Below are 14,390 nucleotides of genomic sequence, written 5' to 3'. Positions count from 1 at the left end.
TCCTGTTATGTTTAAGCAATTCCCAGGTCTGTCACTGAGCTCTCCCTGACTGTTCAGTGTCTGCACTCTGTACTCTATAAAGTGAGCTTTATCTACTCATTTGGGAGACAGGGAACCCTTTGGAAAAGTGAGGTGCCCTCGAGAGAGCTAGCATGAGTTCTGGGATTCCCACTTCAGTTTTCATGGGTAAGGAGTGGTGGGAGAGGGAGCCTCTGCCAGGCATGATTGGGGTTGGTCTGCAGGTTCAACCACCAAGTCATCAGAACCAGCGGTCAGGGATGGGAATGGTCCAGGTCAGTGGCACTCAGAGTTCTGAGTAACCCTGACCCTAACCCAGGGTCCTCCCCTGAGTAGACAGATTGGATTCTTTTATTCCCAGTCCCTTCCAGCCACCACCAAAAAGAGGCCCAGTTGACTCCTTCCGTGGGAGGGCCTTGATTCTGACACAGATGCTGGGGTCTGCTCTCCTTGACTCCTGGAATGAGTCAGGCTTGGGCTCTCCCCACTGGAATTGAAGGCCAGCTGGATGGATGAAGGGAGGAAGCTGCTCCTAAGTCAAGTTCAAGGCCAGGCAGTACACCCATCATGAAGGCTGAGTCACAGGCCCACCAGCCGGGTCACCCAGCAGAGTTCAGACAGTGGGTCCAGCCCACGTTCTAGGCAATTCTGTCTTGTTTTAAGTTCCTTGAGTTGATTCCAAGAACTTTGACTTCTTAAGAACTCTTTAGCAACTGGGATTTATGCCCACAAAGATTTGGGGGCCCCACCTCCTTTAAAACGTTCTCGAATTTCAAGTATGCATCTGACCTCTAGATCTTTGTTCAGGCCATCCTCCACCTCTGGAAATACCAACTCATCCCAAATGTCTCCCAGCCCACAGGCCCCCACTGTCTCCACAAAGCCCACCCCAATTGCCCAGCATACACTCTCCTTGCCCCCGCCCCCCGTCAGAAGACCTGCACCTCCCACTCAGCCCAGGAATCTACTGTCCCTCAGACCAGGTTCCCAACTGCCCTTGATGGAAGGGACCAGGCTCTAAGCCTCTTGCTGTGGCCTTCAGCACACAGTTATGCTTTGTCAACAAGAGCCAGGGAGTTGTATCCTGATTGCTTTGCTGTCTTCCCAGATAGTAATAGCAATAGTTAAGATTTAGTAAGTGTTGCCTAAATGCCAGATGGTGTTCTAGGCACTCTGCACGTATTAATTGGTCTATCATCCCGATAACCCTATAGAGTAGTTACTATACTATCATCATCCCCACTTCACAGATGAGAAAAGTGAGGCACAGACAAGTTACATAACTTTCTCGTCACCCAGCTAGAAAGTAGGACAGCTGGAGGCCTAGCTCCAGAGCCCACATTCGCAGCAGCTACACCATGCTGTCTCTCAAACAGTAATAAAGTAAGAGGTGAGACAGGAGACTGCCCAGGCCTACAGGACACTAGACTTCTTTCTCTGTCACTGTGCCATAGGCCTTGGACCCCCTTTCCGGCCTCCCTCTGCCCCACCTTAGCTACTCCTGCTCACCCCTCAGCTCTCCATTCGGGCAGAGCCACCTCCAGAAGCCTTCCCTGTTGTCCTCAGTGGGGTGAGGAACCTTTGTCACTGTCACACAGGCCAGTGTGCTTCCCTCCATCAGAGTAGCTGCTGACTTTCCTCCACATCCATCTCCCCACCCAACTGGAGCTCCTCAAGGGCAGGGGCCATGCCTCCCCTGTCCCTCTGGTCTCCATGCCACATCAGGGCTGGGTACATGGTCAGTGTCAATACATGCTGGATCAGCTGAAACCAAGACTGTGGGTGGTGGCTCCTGTGCGGGACCAGCCAGACGTGGGGCGGGCCTGCTGCAAAGCGGACCTTCCTGCCTCAGGCCACCGCCCCTCACCCCCAGGCCAGCAGCCTGCCTGGGGATGTAGCCTTCGGGGCACTGACATGGCGACTGATGAGCCCCCTGAATAGGGCTTGCCTGAGGGGTCTCTGGGGCCCAGCGCCTTCACCTGGCCTACTCCCTCCAGTTTGCAGATGGGGTGTACCTGGTGCTGCTCATGGGGCTCCTGGAGGGCTACTTCGTGCCCCTGCACAGCTTCTTCCTGACCCCGGACAGCTTTGAACAGAAGGTAAGGGGAGGGGACATCAAGGGAGGACCCCAGCCCATATGTCCCACCAACTTCACCCACCCACACCTCTGCTGGGGCTATGCAGGGAAAAGGCAAGGGCTCCCCAGCTGCCCCGAGTCTTCGGCAGTGGGATGTGGGGCCTGTTCTGATGGACAGCTCAGCTGGGAAGGAGCCACCTGCAGACCCCTGAGCATCGTGAACAGCTCTCCCTTCCCTTTGCCATCCGGTCCTGGCCCCCTGGCCGCACGCTCCTGCCAGGTACACAGGCCAGCCTCATCTCTCCCCAGATAGGACAAGGAAGGTGGCCGCAAGGATGGCCAGACCTGAGGCTCACCCTCAGCCTACTTCTGATGCCTCTCACGGGCTGCCCCAGCCTGCCCGCTGGACAAAGGACATCTGGTCCAAAGCAGAAACCGCTCCCTGCCTCTTGAACATATCCTGCCATCTGATCCTTTCAACTGTGCACACTCATATCCCTAAGTTTAAAGTCCTGGTAGTTGACACGGGAACACAGTAGGCCAGGAAGAAGATCTTGAACTTCTCTGGGAACGTTTCACCAACAGCCAGCTGGGTCCAGCCAGCCTGTACTCCGCACAGCCTGCCCATCTTGGTAGCTTTGTTTCTCCTTCACATTAGGGCCCCGTTTTTACTCAGCCTCTGCCCCTCTGGCTGTAGTGCTGGCTCCTTTGCTTCCCACGGTCAGGGGCCAGGAGCCCCAAGCATCCAGGAATCCGGGCACAATGACACTGGCACATTTCTCTTTCCAGGTCTTGAATGTCTCCTTTGCCTTTGAGCTCATGCAAGACGGGGGATTGGAAAAGCCAAAGCCACGGCCGGAAGGTACTTTGCTCTTTCCTGGGTTTGTGACAGGACTGAGAGACCCTGTCCCTGCACATGGATGTTCAGGGCACCGGGCAAGCCTCATGTTTAACATCAGGGCAAGGGTTTCTTCTCTGAAATCTTCTTTGCCGTGTGTCGGGGAAGGTGGAACAGAGTGAAGCTGCTCAGTCCTAGAGATCCTTTGTGAACTGCAAGTAAAGATCCCACTCATGGGATCGTGGAGGAAGGCCTGAGCAGAGGGGCCACAGGAACTGCCCTGTACCCAGTTTCCAGATTCTTCTGTCCCTGGACAGGGTGCTGACCTGTCACATAGCTGTATACCGGCCAGGCAGGGGGAGATGCAGGAGTCCTCACCGGCAGCTTTGCTCGGAGCATAATTGTTCTTTGCTCACTCCAACTCTGCCCAAAGAGGAGGCCTGATTTGCTGGGTTCGGATTGCAAATATAAGACAATAAAAATGCACAAGGAACAGACTGCTCAAGCAGCGCTCCCATGCTCACACTTGGAGCTGTGTGCATTTGTGCATATGTGAGCCTTGTCTCTCCTGGGAGTCTTCTTGGTACGGACAATTATTGACTTACTGACTGAAATATTCCATTTTATCAGCACTGGTGAGTCAACACTGTGTAGCAGATAATATTCTGTTTTCCAGCCGTGGGCCCTTTTGCTTGCATTTTCCTAGTTGTTTAAGGGAAAGTGGACAAGTAGGGATGGGGTGTGTTCCCTCCCCATTGCTGCGCCTCCCACACCTCCACATTGAGGGGGCATGCGCTGTCTAGGGGCACACAGCCCCATCAGTGGTGATATGCCAAGAGGGGTGGGCTGTTCCTGACCTCAAGGCACTTGCCACCCTCAGGGGAGAGAAAAGATGCCCCCAGTAACCACAACAGAATGACAGTGGTGACAGCTGCCGTTGAAAGAGGTAGTGCTGAGAGCGAGAGAATGGAGGGGACATCACTTTGGTCTGGGCAGAGGACTGTTTGATGGAGACGGCAGCCCCGGGGATAAACCAGGAAGATCAGGCAGGGCTTTTGTATTTGGCGATTGGGAGGGAGGAGCCAGCACCCTAAACAGGAGGACAGTGTGAGCACAAGTCCTGCCTGGGAAAGGGGGCGGGGCTCTGCGTGTGAGACAGCAGAGGGTGTGGTTAAGCTCCTGACAGCCCTGGATCCAGTCCCCACCCTACCAGCTGTGTGGCCTCCAGCAACTTACCCACCATCTCGGAGCCTACTTTTCATGTCTATAAAAATGGAACTCCGAGAGACATGCACATGACAGGATTCAGTGTGATGGTGTCTGGTGCATAGCACCTGGCACCTGATAAGGAATGTAAGCAGTTACCTATCTGGCTGGCATATTAAGAGTACAAATTGAATAGTGCTTGGTGAGGATGAAGCAAGCTGGTTTAGGTCCCAGAGGGACTTGATACCAAGGCAGAAAGTTTGGACTTTATTCTCTAGGCAGTAGGAGACATGGAAGCTTCTTTTTTCTTTTTTTTAAGAATTTTGTTTGAGAGATCGAGAGAGAGAGCGAGTGAGCATGAGTGGGGGGGGGTAGTGGCAGAAGGAGAGGGAGAAGAAGGTTCCCCGCTGAGCAGGGAGCCCGACTCGGGGCTTGATCCCAGGGCTCTGAGGTCATGACCTGAGCCGAAGGCAGCCGCTTAACCAACTGAGCCACCCAGGCACCCGACATGGAAGGTTCTTAAGCAGGCAAGTAACATGATCAGAACTCTGTTCCAGAGAGATCCTTTGGAAGGCAGTGTGAAGAACAGATATTTAGCTGTGGGGCACTGTCAGCAGCATTGGGGAACCCGGGAAGAAAAGCAAGCTTGGTAGGGGACATAAGGATGTCAGCTTTAGGAAGCCGAGGCCTTGACCAAGCAGAACCAGAGTTTGGGGAAAAGATCAGGGCTGCGGTTATGCAATTGGAAATCTTCCTTTCAGTGGAAGCCCAACAACAGGAAAGCATGCAGAGAGAAGGAGGAGGTTAAGGACGGTATCTTGTGGGAATGCTTTTACTTGAAGCTGGAGGGGAAAGCAGGAAAACCAGAGGAGGGAGGTGGATCGTGACAAGACGGGCTGGGTCCCCGTGTCATGCCTCATCACAGACCTCGATAACTTGTCTCTAGCCAACGAAAGCCAATCCCTTATTCTCACTTGCTGTCACCTGTTCTAAGCACCTGGTCACTGCCGAGGGCCTCTAGCAAGGTTGGTGTCCTTCTAGGGGCCCTCTGGGGCCAAGGTCACTATGGCCATCCTGATGCCATCAGGAATGGACTTGGAGCCCTACGGCCAGATGACAAACACCCCGCTTCAGAGTAAGAGACAGCGGGAGAGTTCTGGCCAGTGTTTCTGTTTCCACATTCTTGAGCCACTTAATATGAAACTTCCTGGTCACGGACCAGAAGTACTCCCCGCCATACGTCCACTGTCAGACGTTTATTTCCCTCAGAACAGACCGTTCTCCCAGGATCAATTGACCTATAGGGATATTTCAGGATTCAGAGGACATTTCTTGTACAATTACTGACTGAACTGCTTAATATGAAACTTCCTGACCCATGGCAATGGAAAAACACATCTGTTTTATTTGTTGTTACACTGGGCATCATGCCCATGCTGAAAATTTCCAGTGCGTAAAGGAGAACTGAACCGGCATGTTGTGAAATTGTGCTTGGTAAGAGGTATATACCCCAGCATCCCCTCTGGTTTCTGCGCTTCTACCTGGAAAGTGAGATTTGGTAGTAAATGCTGCAGACTTTACAAAAGATGCCAATGTGGGTAATTCTTTGAGGGTGTCTCAAAATCAGATTGGCTGTGGTGGAGGCGTTTTTCATGGCAAAGGATTTTAAGCTCAGGAAAGTGCATTCTCTGCCATGCTGTTTGACATTCAAAGTTCCATCGTACCTTGAAATCTCCTGGGAGCTGGGTGTGCATCCCAGATGACTTGGGCTGCCCAGGCTTCATCAACTTTTAGTAGCCCAAATGTTAGCACCACGTTCATGGCTAATGAAGCACTTGAAATCCTGGCATAAAGCTGGTGGCTTTTTATTTAGGACATCACCCCGCCTGTCTTCCAGTGCACACGCCTACCCCATTATTATTCAAGTAGACTCCTCCCTGAATATGGTTAAGACTCTGGCATTATAGCCAAGTGCAGACTCAGGAGAAATCCAGTACTCGCCAGGAATGGAGCCTGTCTATCAGCCAGCAGGCTGATGGAATATCTACAATTTAAAAAGTTGAAAAGTTGGGGCCAGATTTTAAGCAATGCTAAAAATGCCATTTCTTTCCCCCATTCACTGAGGTGAGGAGAATAGTGTGCAGACCAGACAGTGGCAAAAATTTAAAACTGATGATATCAAGTGTTAGCAATGATATGGAGCAACAGAAACTGCTGGTGTTAATATAACTATGACCATTTTTGAAGAGTAGTTTGTCTTTACGTAATACAGTTGAGGATTTGCACTACCTTCTATGGTAGGCAGAAGGATGGCCCCCAAAATGCTCCCATCCTCATCCCCAGAACCTGATAACATGTGACCTTACACGGCAAAAGGGACTTTGCAAATGTGATTAAGATGAGGATATTAGAGCATCTGGAGAGTTCCGGCATAATCACAAGGGAAGCACAAGACTCAGTGTCGGCGTGATGCAGCATGAGAAAGACTCAGCCATCACTGGCTTTGCGGATAGAAGGGATTACCAGCCAAAGAATGCAGGCTTCTAGAAGCTAGCCCTTAGCAGCTACAAAAGGCAAGAAAACTGATGCTCCCTGGAGTCTCCAGAAGAGATTACAGCCCTGCGGATGCCTTGATTTTATCCCAGTGCAGCCCACTTCGGACTGTGACCTTTAGAACTCTAAGATAACAAATTAGGGTTGTGTTAAGCCACCAAACCCATGATAATTTGTTAACAGCAGCAGGAAACTAATACACCATCTGATGCAGTAACCTCGCTTATAGGTTACATGTCCATACACCAGGAAACTAGCCCAAGACTAGCCACGGTAGCCGAGCCGGGACTGCACATCCTAACAGACTAGATGCGTTGGAGTATCATCAGACCATGGATTAATACCCAGCAATGACAAAAAATGAACTGAGAAGTCGGGGAAAGGACTTCTAGGTACTGCAGCATGAAGTCAGTGATTCTTTTCCACACAAAAAAAGCAAGTATAAAACTGGACACGAGGATCCAACACGACCACTTCAAGGCACTGAAGATGGACCATAAATCGACGACAAATGGAGAAGCACTTATTCCTGAAGAACTAGAAGAATAGCGCTGGATAATTATAGTTCTATCTCAATAAGACAAATGACACCTCAAAGTTGTTTACAAAAGTGAACAGCTCACACGACATAGATGAATCCTATAAACATAATTTGGAGTAAGAAAATCACAAAAGAATACACATAGCACGATCACACTGATATAAAGCATGAAAACAGGCAAAACTAAAATCTGTTCTTTAAAGGTACATACGTTGGGGCGCCTGGGTGGCTCAGTCAGTTAAGTGTCTGCCTTTGGCTCAGGTCATGATCCCGGGGTCCTGGGATGGAGCCCCGCATCAGGCTCCCTGCTCAGGAGGGAGCCTGATTTTCCCTCTGCCTGCCGCTCCCCCCGCTTGTGCTCTCTCTCTCCCCCTTCTCTGTCAAATAAATAAAATCTTTTCAAAATATAATAAAATACAAAATCCAGATAGTGGTTATCTTTGCTGGGTGCGAGAGGTTTGTGACCAGAATGCGGAGAGAGAGGGGGCATTTCAAGGGTTCTCACAACGTCCTGCTTCTCTCTTGGGTGCTGGTTACCTCGGGGTTCTCTTTCAAGCATTGAAAACTGCCCATATATGTTTCATGAACTTTTCTGGATGTTTATCACCTTTCAGTTTTTTTTTTTTTAACATGTACAGAAAATAGCAAGATTCCCCAGATAGGGTAGCAGGCCAACACCAATATGACCCATCTCCAGAGGATGGGTCCTAGCCCAGTGGGGGAATAGGGAGAAGCAAGGTAAGCCAGGTAGAGACCGAGGATCAGCTAGCTGCATCGGGAGGGGGCCAGACCCACCCTGAGGAGCTGGCCTGCGACTGCCCAACTTATTTCAGCCCCCACCACCTGGTGGCACTGAGCTGCCCGCTCTCCTCCCTACCTTGCTCAAGGGATCTGGGGACCCAGCAGGGAAGCATCAGAGAAAGGGGCTCAGCGACTGCCCCAGACTGGGAGGACGTCCATGGAGGGCATGGCCATCCAGGGCCCTGTCCCTCTGGGTAAAGACTGAGTTTCCACTGTGAAGAGTTCCCTTCCCCTTCCCCTTCCTTTGACTTCTGCATCAGTTTGAGAGCCATGAACTCATTTGGGATGGTCATTTAATGAACAGGAAGAGGCACTCATACCACCAGGCAAGAGGAGCAAACATGGAATCTTTTCCCCTTGGCCGGAGGCTCTTTTCTCCCTGGAGTAGCCTGGGGTCCGACTGGTCTCTCCCCTGCTCACAGCGAGCTAGCCAGACTCTGCTCTGGTAGTTTCTAAATAGGAGCCCCAGCATCCAGACTGCTGCCAGAGAGGGGCCCTGGGCCAGCACGCAGAGGCCATCAGAGCAGGACTGAGTTACTAATCACATAGTTTATTAGGCCAGGGCTTTCAAGAGGCTCTGTTTATATAGCATGGAGTCACAGTTCATTCCCAGGAATCCAGAGCCCCTCTCCTGGCTGAGAAAGCCCGTCTACTGACCCGCTTGGAACTGTGTGACAGTTGGCTTTCTTGACAAGGTGATGGCCTGTAGGAAGAAGGAAGTCAGGTTTCCTAGGGCGTAGTCTATGTGCATGGCACCCCCCGGAGTTGTGCAGTACACAGACTGTACAGCTGTACACAGAGGCTCTGTTAACAGGCAAAGATGGGAAAGGGGAAGGGAATGACCATTTAGGGAGCCCTTAACGTGTTCTAGATGTTTTTCGTAAAACCCAATTTTACCAGTGAGAAAACTGATTCAGAGAAGTTAAATGACTTAACTGGGTTACACAGCTATTATGAAGATGGGCTTCAAACCTTAGTGGGCCTTAAAATTAAATGGTCCGTTTGAGACATTCTCCCATCATATTGGACATTTTCCTTCTCCAGAAACCTCACAACTCACCTGTCCTTACAAGGGGAAAACAAGTCCTCCTGCCTCCATCCCTATCTGTCCTCCATCAGGCCCCCAAGTTCCTCCTTTGTGCCCAGGCCCACTGCCTCCATTCTGCATCTGCCCATTCTGTGGGTGGTACTTTGCCTCTCCCTGCACATGGCTTTGCTCTCTCCCACACCACCAGTTGGAGCTGTGTCCCCTGGGAACTCTTTCCAGTCTTCCCCTCTTAGGAGCATGTAGCCCTGTTGGCTATCTCCTCTTCCTGGAATTTTCTTCCTTGGCTCGCATGACACTGGGCAATCATTCATTCATCTAGCTATCTATTCATACCTCTTGAGGTCTGTGCATGCCAGGTACTAGGCTAGGTGCTGGAGCAAGCAAGACTGGCTGTCTGTGATCAAGTCACACGCCGTCCAGGGAAGAGGCAGACTGGATCCAATGGGCACACAAATCACCAATTTAGAACTGGAATGAGTGCCATGAAGGAAGAGCAGGGGGGCTTTGAGATCATAAAGCAGGGTACCGTTACCCAGGCCAGGGGCCCGGAAGGCTTCCCTAAGAAGGTGGTGCTTTGAGCTGAGGTCTGCCAAAAGATGAGGAGTTAACGATCTGGGCAGGGTAATCCAGGCACACAGCGTGTGCAGAGGCCAAGATGATGGAGAAGTGCAGCCATTGGGAAGGAAGGAAAGAAGGTCCGTGTGACCTGTGCAGAGTGAATGAGGGGGAGTGTGGCATGAAGGGAGACTAGAAAGGTGGACCGGGTTCACATCATGCCTTGCAAATTCATGATTTAGGATTTTGAACCTTAGCTTAAGTGAAATGGGTGTATGGCCATACAAGTCATGAGCTGTACAACTTCAAGGGGCACCATTTATGTTGTGGTCTATGGTAATGATGCCCTGGAAACGTGAACGACGTGCCCTAAGGTTGTGCAGTGTACATCCTGCACAACCATACCCAAAGACTAAATAGTCTAACTACAGTGGGTTGCATGGATTGGAGAGGGCAAGAGGCTCTGAGGAGCCCAGTTAGGAGCCTGTTGCCATGGTCCCTACCTTCCCCTTCATGCTCACTCCCTTGCTGAGCTCACCTCTGTCCCTCTCTCCTTTCCAACAATTCCTTCCCTAACTTCTTAACGTTTGACTTGAGTGGAATTTAAGAACTACTTAACAGCAAGCAGTCAGGGATAAGCAAGAATCAGCCTACCGGGCAAAGGACTCCACCTAGGGAGAGTGCCTTGGATGGGCAGGGCAAGGTAGCAGGGCGGAGCCACCAGATAGGGTCTCCTATCGACAGAGGCTCAATATGTGCCTGAAAAAATACATTATGTGCCTGAACCGACATGGGAGCAGAAAGGGAAGCTGAGCTCCAGGCTTCCCAAGTGGTCCCGGGAAGGCCATGAGCGCATCCATCAGCAGGAGAGCTTGGAGCAGGGTCCGAGCCCAGCTGGGGTGGAACAGGGTTGGTTTCAGCTGGGGTGAGGCTGGGCGGGCAAGGGGGGCGGGAGGTGAGGGCAGTGGTCAGAGGAACCCTAGGCCCTGGACCCTCAGCTTGTGGCCCAGTCAGTGTTGATCTTTGCAGAGCCTGGGCCCCGGGGCCTTGAGCGTGCCTGGCTCTGTCAGCCAACCTGGGGGTCACAACCCAGCCTATCAGAGCCACCGGCCTCCCGCTCTGCCTGATCTCCAAGAGCCCCTGTTCCTGTTGACCAGGGCTTGGCTAGAGTTCCAACATCTTCCCCAATCCCTTCCTTCCCAGTGGCTCTGCGGGAGCTCTCCCACCTCTGAATCCCAGAGTATTATTTTCTCTTACAACATTTACTTCATCTGACCTTCTACACAGGTTTTTAATAAATTCTTACTGTGCAAAACATCACATATACAGAAAGGTACATAAGACATAACTGTACAGGTCCGTGAAGTACCATCCCACAAGCCACGGTGTAACCACCATCCAGCTCCCAGGTGCTCCTTCCAGCTACATAATCCTCAGCCTTCTCCCTAAATGTAACCGCTGTCCTGACTTTTATGGTCATTGGGCTTTTGCCTTTTGCTTCTTTTTCTTTCACTTTTCCTTATTTTTTACCTAAATACGCACTCCTAAGTAGTAGACAGGATTCTTATGTTCTCTCCACGGACAGCTCTCCAAGGGAGTGAGTGTGGGGGGACAAGACTAGGGAGGGGGCGCCTTGTAGGGCAGAGGAGCTGGCAGAGGGCTCAAGGGGCAACCAGAGAAGGTGACCAGTAAATAGAAGGGAGGGAGGGAGGAAATGGTTGTATAAAAGCTGGGGAACCCATGGCAGAACTCTCCTGAAAACACAAACTCCCAGCCTCAAACCCAGCTGCCTTGCTCTGTCCTCCACCGGAAGCAGTCTGTCCCCTGATGCCACCTGTTTACTGAGTACTGTCTGCCAGGTGGGCTTCTGTGCCCCTAGGGCCCTCCCTTCCTTAGGTAGGAGAGGCAGCTCCATCCTAACTCCCCACCTGGTGCCCCCCGCTGTAGCCCCAGCCCCCCGCCCCCGCTGCTCCCCACCACTCCTAGCTGGCTCAGTGGCAGAGGCTGAAGGCAGAGGAGCCCCGGACACAAGTGAGACTCAGGAGACAGGGCAGGGGGCCCCCCCACCTGGAGATGTCTCCAGAGCAAAACCTGGAGGCTCCAGGGTCTGCTTTATTTCAGTGAGAGGTGAGACCCCCCGCACCCAGCACCTCGGCGCCTTGCTGCCCCCTGCTCCGAATTCTTACTGTACACGCTGCCCAGCCTTCAGCGCCCCCCCGCCTCTGGTTGTCTGGTGAGGGAGGCTCTTCTCTCCCAGCAGCACTGGGAGCTCTTCAGGAGCACCAGATGATGTCCTGGGGGTGAGGGGGCGGGACACCCGCCCCAGGGCCATGCCGGACACACGAGGTGGGTGGTAGAAGGAAGGGGGCTGTGTGGCCCCACTGAAGCCACGTGCGTTTTTGTTTTCTATGCAGACATTGTCAACTGTGACCTGAAATCCACACTCCGAGTGTTGTACAACCTCTTCACCAAGTACCGGAACATGGAGTGAGGGGCACACCGGCCCGCTCCCCCACCGCCCTCGCCTGCTTCTTCCCGTGTCCAGCTCTGTGCTCTCCCGCCGATCCAGCTCCCGCCCAGGGACAGCAAGGCTGGAGTTAGGAAGGAAAGGTTCAGTAACTCAGTGGGCTGACTCGCACCTCCCAGGCCCTGGGGACTGACGGACCATCGCTCCCACCCTGGGGCCAGGTTCAGATTTCCTCAGTGTGATTTGGGAACCAGTTTAGGCACAAGAGACTCCCCTCAGAAAATGAAAATAAAGGTAATAGTTACCATTTAATGGTCGCAAACTACGTGCCGGGCACCACGCTAAGCTCTCCGACGTACTCATGACTCCCACTAAAGCAGGTAGTATAATCCCCTTTTATAGACAATGAAACTGAGGCTCAGAGAGGTTCAGTGAGTTGCCAGAGGCTGGCATTTTTCTTCCTTGAACATGTTTGTTAATAACGAGCCCATCACATTACGCTGCACGCTCTATAGTTGTGGGGGGTGGGGTGTGCACCTGCGCTCTCAAAGACGGCAGAGCCCCCGCCCCCCCATCTCACCACTAGGCGGGCTGGGTCGGGGCTTAGTGACTCACACAGACATCAGCTAATCCAATTTAACTCAATTAAGTGTGTGTGTGCGTGTGCGTGTGCGTGTGTGTGTGTGTGTGTGTGGTAGGAGTCCTGTCCCTCAACTACTTTGTACAAATGAAAATTACTCTTAATTCCTTCAGATTTGTAATAACCCCATACTCTGGTTTCAGAGTGACATTTGGGAAGAATTCTGTTTAAAATTAATGGAGTGGCACATTCTGCAGCCTTTTTGCTTGATTGCATGTAATGGGAGTGCCCTATATTTTCCTGCAAAATAAGTACTCAATTCATTATCATTAGGCAAATGTACAATATACTCAGGCACCATGGAGAGCTGGGTGCAGGCCCATATGAGCAGGGCTTAGGAAGTAGGGCTCTTCAACAGGCACCCTTGAACTTTAAAGAAAGGAACTCCTTTTTGCCTTCTAATTGATCATTTAGACCATTTCTGGCTAAGTCTGCCCACATGCAGTTACCGGCTAATTCAGGCGAGGAAAAATGTAAGTCATTTAGACCCAAGTCGAGCAGTCTCCTTGCGTGGGTTTACTCGTGGGTTTGTGGTTACTTGTATCCCCTCTCCGTGAACCCAGCTTTGAAATACAGGGCTCTGCTTGTCCCAGGCTGCTGTGTTCCTTGGGAATAGGAAAGGGGCTGAAGTGGGAGGACCCAGAAGGACAGGAGGCGTGGGGAAGCATTTGCACACCTGACATGGGGGGGGATACCCCCAGACAGAGAGATGGGGCTTATGGTACTTAACAGTTGCCCTTAAATTGCCTAAGGCCTTGGGGTAAATAATAACCGTTCTGTTACTACAACTTCATTATAGAATTTTCCTAAATATGCCAGATGGACACCAGCCTAGATACCCACCCGAAGTCTGTGCCTGCTTTGTCACTACTTTCAGATCATTGCCCAAAGCCACCTCCAGTTAGAGGAATTAATTTTGATCTCTATCACCATCACCGCCCACCCTGCCAAGTTAGGCCTCCCATATGGTCCAAAACATTTCCTTCCAGCTTCGAAACATTTCCTGCTCTGTCTACCTGCTGTAACTCCGAACCCATAAAGTTTAGATAGACCGCATATTTCTGGGGATATTTTGCTCTAAGAAATAATTGTTACTCAGCATATAATGAGCTTTTAAGATAGGAAGACAATGCACTCTCTTGTGCCAATTTATGTAAAAGAACACAATTCTTTTTACATGATTAACGCAATATTACATTTTTCTCATTAGGAAACACTAAATAGTGTAATATTTCTGTTTGCGCTCATTTAAATTCCTGATAGCAAATCAAGATAAACCATTGCTTTGTCTCTTTGAGCAGTCCGAAAGCGGGATGAAATAAGAGGAATGCATTCATTTAAACATGCTTTGCTGTGCGAATTTTGTCTCCTTTGTTGTCCTTTTTTCTTTACATTCAAGCTGCAAATGTATGAAGTACAAGGGGCCTCATTAAGAGCACCCCTTTTGTATTTTGCGTTTATATGGTAATGGAAACACATCAGAACACTGGGAAGGTTTTAAATAACCAGAGGTCTCTGCCTCAGTCCAGAGGCCTAGGGCCTGGGTCTGTCATCTCCCCTCGCCTGGAGATTTTCCTTTAGATTCTAGAATCTCCTGCTTAATACACAACGGTGTTTTTGGAGGTGGAGAAAGGCATCAGAACAAT

The 14,390-nt window shown here is 51.0% G+C and overlaps 1 protein-coding gene across 1 annotated transcript in view; it reads left to right on the top strand.

Moving 5' to 3' along the window:
- PARVA (parvin alpha) overlaps window positions 1-12,128 on the top strand; it is a 165,295-nt gene extending 153,167 nt beyond the window's left edge. The window contains exons 11-13 of the mRNA XM_028116868.2: window positions 2,016-2,117; window positions 2,885-2,957; window positions 12,052-12,128. Of these exons, the coding sequence (XP_027972669.1) occupies window positions 2,016-2,117; window positions 2,885-2,957; window positions 12,052-12,128 (252 nt within the window). The remainder of the gene's footprint in view (window positions 1-2,015; window positions 2,118-2,884; window positions 2,958-12,051) is intronic.
- Window positions 12,129-14,390: the final 2,262 nt, after the last annotated feature.

Source organism: Eumetopias jubatus, unplaced genomic scaffold, assembly GCF_037043125.1.
Source record: "Eumetopias jubatus isolate StellerSeaLion01/CBP00866 unplaced genomic scaffold, mEumJub1_p1.0 scaffold_13, whole genome shotgun sequence".
NCBI classification, from domain to species: Eukaryota; Metazoa; Chordata; class Mammalia; order Carnivora; family Otariidae; genus Eumetopias; species Eumetopias jubatus.
This window is presented reverse-complemented; position numbering and strand designations above follow the sequence as displayed.